We start from the raw sequence: 9,780 nt of genomic DNA on the forward strand, positions 1-9,780 counted from the left end.
ATCAGCAAGCACAGATTTGTTTCAGATTATGTTGACCAGGGGAACAAGAAACTGTCACATAACCGGTTTGAAAATAGGAACCAGTTACGACTTCACAGGAATTTTTCACCTGTGAACAAAACAGCAAGGGGTGTGGTTATCCAGTGAGAGGGCAAGCAGGGTGGGTCTTCTGCTTAACTCTTTCTCTCTTACTTCCTGATCTCTGACTACTGCCCAGATATGTGGAGTTACAAACAGAGTGTAAACAGTAGTATTCTGGATCTCTGACACCCCAGGACAGGAAATAATATCTTACAGCAAAGGTAAGACTCTGATAACAATGAAGACATGTTATACTCTCTCGCTGTTGTCAGATCCAGGTAGAGTGGATTTGGGGACAGCACTCAGTAAAAATAAGGCGACTACTGAAGCAGAAAAATGAGCAGGGTCTCCACACACAGAGACAGGGATTTCTGCAGATTTCACTTAGATCACAGTGTCACTGATTCAGATTAATAACAATGGGGAGACCTAGGAAAAAGTAACTGATTTTCACTTGAATGTAAGTGAGATTTTCTTCAGTCATGACCGCAGTTTCATTACACAGGAAGGTAAATGGATAACTAACTACCCCCTATGCTTCAGTCCAGTGAAGGTTGAGAGCATACAACTAAAGTCTGTGGGGAAAATATAGTGTCAAACAACTATAGGGTTAGAATAATGTTCTCCTTGAAATGTTGCTGCGACTGGTGTGTTTGTGTACATGTGAGTTGCTGTGAATACTGTCGCTGTGAATACTGACTCATATGTAACCATCTAACTCTGATAACTCTTTTTGTTGATATTTGCAATTGCTGGTGTAAAGCATGTTGCTGTGGCGATGTCTGACACCGCTCCTGCTGATAACTCTGCAAATATGCAAAGGTAAGGCCCCAAACATATCACTTAACACTCAAAATGTAAAACTTACATCTTAGCCTTACACAAGTATGTATGCAAACACACCCACACATACGCCCATACAGCAGCTTTTGTCATTTTTCTGGGAAATGGTCAAGCAGCATTTGAAGAACTGAAATTTCATGGGAAAACAAACATGTTTGACCAAATGACCTTCACTGTGGTTTACAAAAACCAACTTCAGTATTGGCTCTCAGCTGATAGACAGTATGCAGCCATGCCCCTCTTGATTTACTGTACGTAAACAGTGATTCCACACCTATTATGTAACAGTTACGGAGAACAGCTGATGGCTTTTCCTAAAAAAAATATAGACCATGGTCATTTGTTTGCTGTTGTTGTTGTTTTTTAACCCTGTAAAGCCCAGCATATCAAAAAATAGCCAGAACATTCTAATTTTTTGGAACTGAGATGTTTATTAAACCTTTTAACAAAATCCAAAATATAATTCATGATTCAAAATTCAAGATTCATGATTTTTATTTGCCATATATGCATAGACAGACAGTCCAGGCATATAGGAATAGAGGTGCCATATTATTTAGATTATTTCTATTTCTTTTGTATCACATTTGATACATGGGGCGTTTTTGGCAATTTTTTTTGCTCAGAAACTTCATGTATCAAATATGATACAAATTTAAGAGTGGATGAAAATTCTGCCTGTGATAGCATGTTCACACAATGTCAGAATGATCGTAAGATAATTATAAATCTAGATATCACTACCAGTTCATTTAAAATCATTATCATTTGTAAACCCATTTAATTTGTTTAACAAACTGTTAGTAGAAGTGGGGGTCTGTTTTTATGATCCTTAACAGAACACAAGGGTTAAAGTCTTCCAGGTTGAACTTGTTCTTGGCTCAACCATTGTGTAGTTTGGCATTGCTGAAGTTCAGAATGTGAAATGTTACTGAATGACCCAACACACCCCACAGTCCTCCTCGACTGTCACGGTTTTTGGTTGAGTTGGTATATAGACATTTTTTATAGTCAGAATTTGTTCACTGTCACATCAGCACTACAGCTGCAGACATGATGCATGTACAGTTTGTTACAGGCATGGGTGTGAATTGTTTGCATTTTGCGTGTTTATTCTGGGTGAACCATGACAGGACTGTTACAACTGTCTGTCTTCCAGGTTGAACTTGTTCATGACAAGTCTTTTGAGTGGGCGTGTTTAAAAAGTTTCACTGAACTGCATTGAAAACTCTGACACTGAGTCATGTGGACATGATGTCATGGATAATGGCAGAAACTTTGAATGACAAGTCATTATATATTTAAAGGCTGAGCAACTTTGAGCAATGCTTATAAGATGAAAATGGTTTTGTCTTATTTATTCCTAATTGTATTACCCCCCCACCCCACCCCCCACCGCTTCTTTTTTTTGCTATCTCTTCCAGCTCAGGATTGTCACAAATTCACAGATCTGAATTTCGGTCATGCGTTCATGGGCACCAGCACGAAAATTAGGTTGTTGCTGTACACCAGGGATAAAGCCACCTGTGGTACCCTTGTGTCCCACTCCAACCTGTCTGGCCATCCCCAGTTCAACTTGTCGAGACCTACCACCTTCATCATTCATGGGTACCGGCCCACGGGATCCCCACCAGTGTGGATGTCCAAAATGACGGAGCAGCTACTGGCCAGGACGGACATTAATGTCATAGAAGTGGACTGGAACCACGGTGCTGCTAATTTAAACTACTTTAAGTCTGTGGAGAACACAAGGATGGTAGCAGCCAACCTCACTGCTTTCATTGGAATGATGCAGGTATGATATCTGACACTCTGTGACAACCACTGCTGTGTCTACATAGACATGTTGGCTATAACAAGCTTAATGACTCATCTTTTTAGGAACATGGGGTCTCTCTAAGCTCCATTCACATGATTGGAATCAGTCTAGGAGCTCATATATCAGGGTTTGTAGGAGCAAACCTGAATGGGTCAATTGGAAGGATTACAGGTAAGAGTGGCACATAAATTCAGACTGATCTGATCCAGAATTATTAAAAGTGGAACTGTTGTACCCTGTACTTTTTACCATACTGACTCTGAGAGACGAGACAGTCCAAGTAACTTCAAAACAGTGCTGATTTATTCAAAGGATCACAGGTAAAATTAACATTACACGCTCAAGTATCTTGCACCTCCAAACTGCTCGCAGGCAGATGTAAGATGAAAGACCCTGAACCCAACAGGCCTATACATTATATCACCTCGGTTGGGCTAGCCCCATACTACACAGAAACGTCAACCGAGACGTCTCCCGGTGCCAGCTTTGATTTTATTTGGATTTCGTCCTTGTTTCAATTCATACAACAGTATAAAGATGTGAACCTCATTTAAAGCTCAAGCCCCAATCAAATATGTTAGTTTTGGCTGATTGGCCAAGAGTCAGCATGAAGAAATCACAGGTTTCAATGATTCTATCTGAAATCCCCATGGAAAGCGTCTAAGGTGCCTGCAGCACAAGCAAAGTGCAGCAAAGAAAATCAGAACAGGTCAGGTCATCTTTTGTAACAGTTAAGAGTTTAGTCATATAAAACAGAAACCAGACATGATGGAGTCAAAATACTTCTGTGAGAGAAAAATAATAAAAGATTTCCAGAAAAGAGCAACACGTGTTTCTCAGATAAGTCAAACATGTTCGACAATAAAGATACAGCGCAGAGCAACGGTGATTATTTGTAAAGGTAAAAAAGCACAGAAAGGTCTAAATCTCTTTTATTTTTTATTATCTTTTTATTTTACCTAGTGAATTTAAAAACCTTATTTTTTTTTACAATACAGTGAAGTTTTCAGTTAGACCAAGCGTGCTATTTCCAGCTCCCATCAGTCACTTCAGAGTTTGAGATTAAATTTAAGGCTCTGCTGAAGTCTACTGATGTCGTGTTTGCAGCTCTGGATCCTGCAGGGCCTCAGTTTACTGGGACTGCTCCACAGGACCGACTGGACAAGGAAGATGCCCAGTTTGTGGATGTCCTCCACACAGATATGGATGGTGAGTTAAGCTCAAACAATGTATTATATATGATATATTTATAGTTATTGTATATTTTAGTCATTTATAATTTGGTTACATTTGTTATATACAGAGTTTTTCTATACAAAAGCATACAGATGATTTATACATGTCAAATTATTTATTTCTACATGCCTGCTGTGTGTTTGCAGCTCTGGGCTACAGAGAACCTCTGGGTCACATTGATTTTTATGCAAACGGAGGAGCAGACCAACCTGGCTGCCCGAAGACCATCTTTGCTGGTAAGCGCTGTAAAATTCTGGACTTGTGTTGAAAGGATTTGAACAATATGATGATAGTCCACTTTCTGCCTTACCTTTGTACAGGGGGAGCCTATTTTAAATGCGACCACCAGAGATCAGCGTTGCTCTTCATCGAGTCTTTGAATGGGACATGTGCAAGCACGGCCTTCCCCTGCTCATCCTACACAAACTTTTTGGATGGTAACTGCTTGAACTGTGACCAGTTTGGTGCTGCTGGATGTCCTGTCTTTGGTTTGTACTCTGTTTATTATACATTAAACACATTGTTAAAGATTTATCTTCAAAATTAAGCTGATTGACAGTTATAAAAATCAACATTCATTGTCATGTGTAAGGAGTCCTCTGTTTTACAGAGGTTACATGTTGTTGTCAAGCTGATGCAGCTGTTTTACCCAAATCCAGGCTATGATGTCATACAGTGGAAAGATGTCCTGCTGAGGCTGGGCCAGACAACAACCTACTTCACAACAAATGAAAAGTCTCCATTCTGCAGTAAGTAACAAAAAACTGGACAGAAAGCAGAACCCCTTGGTCATGTTGTGTTTATTTAGAAGCTTGGCCTGCCAACTAGGGGCCCATGCTTTTCCACAGAATGTATGAAGAAACCGATTTTTTTTTTTTTTTAAATGACGCAAGAAATGTGAAACGTGTGTCTCACCCCTAAAACGAGTAATGACTCGGAACAAGTCAAACAAGATCCAATACACAGCACACTAATAGTTTTATGTGCTAAAACAACCTCAACAACTAATCATAAATACTGTATGTTCTTAAAGCATCCTAAGACCGTGTCCTGTCAGTAGAGCAATTATATCATACAGAATGTCGACTCTTGCCTTTGTCTATTAGAGTCACTGTGCATGTACCGCTGGTGTCATTTCCAACAATTCTTCCCTTTGAACTCTAACTACAACTTGCCAGCAGTTCAGAGTGTTATGGTTGCTCGGACATGGGTATGAACGAGCAAAGAAAAGATAGACCTAGGTGGCTGACTTCGGTGCAAGTAGTGTCACCGAAGTCAGCCACCTAGGTCTAAGTAGTGTGGGATTTATTTACAGTGCGAATTTCAGTGAATAAAACAGACAGTTGCAGTATGATAAAGAGTCACCGGGTGTTGATCTGTGGCAGTGGGAAACAGTCGATGGTGAGATGGATGGTTATAAGTCAGGCTGCGGACGCTGGGGTCACTCCTGAACTGATCGTGGTTGAGGTGATGATGGCTGAGGAGACAGGAGCATGTAATGACAGTTAATGGAGACTGTGCATCAACCTGTATGGTGGAGACTGGTAGGGCTGAGTAGTTCCAGGGTCCAGAGGAGAGGTCCATAGTCACAAAAAGAATGTACTGAAAGTAATATGGAGACGAGGAGACAGAGGGTAAAAAAGATTCAAAGAGGCAAAATGACTAGACTAAGCGAAGGTAAAACTGTAGGACTAGAAAGAAAACAACAAGCAAAGAGGCCTGAGAAAATGGATTGAACTGGCAAATCAAATCAAATCAAATTTTATTTGTATAGCGCCAAATCACAACAAAAGTCATCTCAGGACACTTTACAAAGTAAGGTCTAGACCTTACTGTTATCAATATTATTACATAGGGAAAACCCAACAAATCCCCCTTGAGCAAGCACTTGGCGACAGTGGGGAGGAAAAACTCCCGTTAACGGAAGAAACCTCCGACAGACCCCGGCTCTTGGTGGGCGGCCTTCTGCCTCGACCGGTTGGGGTGAGTGGATAGAGGAGAGACAAAAGAAGAAAAGCAACAAGACACAACAATCAAACACTGATCAGGTCGATGTGGCCGGTGACTGCTATTCAATTAAATTTTATTTGTATAGCGCCAAATCACAAAAACGTCATCTCAGGACACTTTATAAAGTAAGGTCTAGACCCTACTATTATTAATGTTATAGAGGAAAAAGCAAATCCCCCTTGAACAAGCACTTGACGACAGAGGGGATGAAAAACTCATTTTAAAGGAAGAAACCTATTTTTAAAGGTAGAGAGGTTGTCCGCCTCCCGAACTGAGACTGGGAGTTGGTTCCATAGGAGAGGAGCTTGATAGCTAAAGGCTCTGCCTCCCATTCTGCTTCTGTGGACTCTAGGAACCACAAGTAAACCTGCACTCTGAGAGTGAGGCAAGGGAGTGAATGGCGAGTAGGGTATATATAGGGAGGAGACTAATAAGGTGCAGCTGGTGATACAGGGGAAATGGGGCAGGTGTGCTGGATAGTGTAATCAGGGTGAGGAAGCAAAACTAAAGTGAGAAAAGCAAGAGAGGAAGGTGCAGCCGGGCAAACCTGACACAGAGGAAAGAAATTATCAAAATCAATTTGAGTGGTTATTGCTTAATCCCATTTTTAGCAGCTAAACAATATGATATAGTAAAGTTACCTTGACTTTCTGTCTTCAGGTTACAGTTTGGTGTATATTCAGGTGCACAAATAAACACTTCAGTGAAGTTTTCAGATGACTACAGTTGCTACATATGCACTACAGTAGTATATCTGGATAAACTGTGGATTCACTGACTGTGGATTTGTCTTTGACTGTGGATCTTTATTTGTAAAGCTGCACGTTCTGGATGAGTTCAAGGATGGACTGAGTAAAAATGGCAGCCTCCTATAGATCCTATAATGCAGAGCGTAAAATAACTGAAAATGAATTACAACTTCATAGACAGTATTTCATCTATAAGGCTGATTTGAGCTGAAAAACTCCAAAATTGTAGGTTCTTTAGTAAATGCCATTTTCATGAGAGTTATCTGTTCTAAAAGAAAGTATGATTTATTTCAAAATGGTGGATATATTTATGTCTTCTCTTAGCCACAAACTACATATTAGACATGGTGATATGGAACATGAAGGAACGGTGGGGATACATCACTGTTAAACTTTACTATAACGGTACAGAAGCAGTGGCAACCATTGACCAGTAAGTCTTCTCTCCATTTTATACAATATTCCACTTTTTCTTGTCTCTCTGTCACTGCTTTCCTGTCAGTAAAGTTGCTTTTTTTTTATTAGTAAAGCATCAAAGTTCAAGAAGTACACAGGGACCAAGCTGTTTGCCCAATTTGACAAAGACATTCAGTCGGTGGAAAAGATGTCTCTCAAATTCTCCACTGGGAATGTATTCAAGCCAAAATATAAGCTCCGCATCCTCCGAATCCGTCTCACACATCTGGAACACAAGAAAAGGTGAGCAATGCATACTGATCCTTAATAAATTTGACCTATTTGATCCATTAATTTCAGCCATATTCACTAGCTAAGTAATCCCTTACTTTCCAGGCTCTAGATTAACATTAATACTGGCTTTACCCTTTACAGGCCTCTCTGTCGATACGATATCGTTCTTGAGGAGGGCAAAGAGGTCACCTTCAGGCCCATCCCCTGTGAAGAATCTAACTTCTGAGACAAAATCAGACCTCATCATATAAATTTCATTGCTCATACTGGAAGAACGTCTGGTGATTAATCAGTACCTCCAGGATTTTACAGGAAAATGCATAAATAGCATATCAATAAGCACTAACCTGCGAGCCAAATATTTACTGGCACAATGATCATCTGTGAAAATTAATGTGATATACTACTGTATATGATGTATATATATTTTTAAGAGAAAAATCTTTATGAAAATGTAATCCTTTTAAAACCCATTTTACTATTTACATTTCATTCATGGTGAACATTAGATAATGGGAAAGATTTTTATGCTTGTGAAAATGTATCTCAACTTAAGATGAAGTTATCTCAGTAATATTTTTATTTTACTACACTAGTAGTAGCTTTACTTTATATTTATTTGTGTATATGAAGTCATTCTTTATACTCAGTCTATTTTTTTTTTTTTTTCAAATCAGCTCCACAATGTTCCGCTCCAGCATTTTTAATAAATTCACAAGTTCCCACACATCAGCAACCAATAAATTAACTGACAACTTGGTTGTCTATTTTTTTTTAATACACAAAAAGCAAACTATCATATTTTTGAAAATTATATGCATCTATAATATACTTTGTGTTTTTGCCTCAGCATCACAGTATTTATGACAAATGATAGCTCAGCTCTCATCTCTGAAGACTAACTGCTGGCTCTCACTTCCCATCCTCCTCTCTGGCTGTTTCACCATCACGTTTTCTACATGACTGGATAAAGGAAAACTGACTGATTACCCCACCGTGGGATGCTAAAGATGCCATAACCCAGAGGAAAGTCAACAGATACGCCTCGGCGTGATGCTGGCTCAAGGGGCAGTGTGTTTTGCAGGTTATCACCTCGTCTGCCTCCACTATGCCTTATCTTTGCACTTTTATGTACTGTAAGCCCATGTAGCAGTCCAAGAAATGATCACCTAAAAGAAATGTTTCTTCATAAAACTTCTCTCCTAATGTTTTTATCAAAAAGAAGAAAGAATGACTGTTTAAAACATTCATTTGTCAGACAAGTCCACAACAGGACCTTAAAAATATTTTTGCCTGAAAATGAAGTTCTCTACTCCACTCATTTAGACATGTGCTTCTTCATACGCTGAATCTCCATCTGAAACCAAATAATGCAAACAATCAAACCATGAGTGCACTTTCTAGACATTAAGTGCATTATCCCAGTTTAAAACAAGTGAAGAATAGTTTACAGCATCTATTGTCATACCTGTAAAGTCAAGCGAATCCTTTTCTCCTCATCTAGCTCATTCATCAGGAGTTTAATTTCTTTGCTGGAGCACAAAATATTGTCAAATTAGTGCAGCAAGAAACAGATGGAAACTGTAACTGAGGTAGTGATGCAGGGGTGTCACCCGCCAGCCAGGCTGAGGCTGCGCCCATAAACTAATCTGACCAGAGATTACAGGAACAAAGCCGTACTTGTGCTGATTCTTCATCTGTTCAAACTTCTCCCTCAGGTCTCTCAGCTCTGTCTGCAGTTGTTCGAGGTTTGGTGACGTGTATTTTGCTAGATTTGTGCTCGGCTGTGGGTTGGAGCTGAGGCCCGGGGGCGATGGACACAGTACAGCAGAGAGAGCCTTTGGTAACAGAGAGGAGAAGGACTGTGTGGGCACAGTACTGGGTGCTGCTGTCTGTCAAGAATAACCCAGTGTTACTAGCTGACAACAAAACAAAGATCTGTGTATCAACGTGTATATGGGCCTTAGTTTTTCTTTGACACCTACAGGCAGGGGAGCATCATCTTGATTTGTTTCCTGAGAGTTTTCTTGAAGTGTTAAAGAATCCAGCTCTTCAGTCTGGTCCTCTTTTCTTTCCTCCATTTTTTTTTTATTTGATTTGATTGATTTATTCTTTCAAGCATGTAAAGACAGTTGATATGTCAACACACATAATTTTACACATATTCAACAAATGCTAATCCAATATCAATTTGCTTATACCTAGTACATGCTTGAATGGAGTAGGAAGAAATCAGACTTATCCAGTCCTACCCCATGACATCTTACCATCATTGGTTTGCAAGCAATAAATGATTCGCTTCTACCCACACACATATTATACTAAAAAAAGAATATAACAGTGTTAACATTC

At 39.6% G+C, this 9,780-nt stretch overlaps 2 protein-coding genes across 2 annotated transcripts; one reads left to right on the forward strand and one right to left on the reverse strand.

Annotated features, from left to right (window-relative positions):
• The first annotated feature begins 206 nt into the window (after positions 1-206).
• Positions 207-7,805, forward strand: lipia (lipase, member Ia). The gene is made up of 11 exons (XM_020598990.1): positions 207-302; positions 845-903; positions 2,349-2,719; positions 2,806-2,914; positions 3,851-3,952; positions 4,126-4,215; positions 4,300-4,467; positions 4,639-4,728; positions 7,063-7,171; positions 7,264-7,437; positions 7,570-7,805. Exons 2-11 carry the CDS (start codon positions 846-848, stop codon positions 7,652-7,654), a joined length of 1,356 nt encoding a protein of 451 aa, XP_020454646.1. The 5' UTR covers positions 207-302; position 845; the 3' UTR covers positions 7,655-7,805.
• Positions 7,806-7,968: 163 nt separating this feature from the next.
• LOC109959455 (SH3 domain-containing kinase-binding protein 1) lies at positions 7,969-9,509 on the reverse strand. Its single transcript, XM_020598859.1, has 4 exons — positions 9,414-9,509; positions 9,109-9,320; positions 8,897-8,960; positions 7,969-8,785 (listed from the first exon to the last, which is right to left on the reverse strand). Exons 1-4 carry the CDS (start codon positions 9,507-9,509, stop codon positions 8,747-8,749), a joined length of 411 nt encoding a protein of 136 aa, XP_020454515.1. The 3' UTR covers positions 7,969-8,746.
• Positions 9,510-9,780: the final 271 nt, after the last annotated feature.

This window comes from Monopterus albus, unplaced genomic scaffold, assembly GCF_001952655.1.
Source record: "Monopterus albus unplaced genomic scaffold, M_albus_1.0 scaffold39.1, whole genome shotgun sequence".
NCBI lineage: Eukaryota > Metazoa > Chordata > Actinopteri > Synbranchiformes > Synbranchidae > Monopterus > Monopterus albus.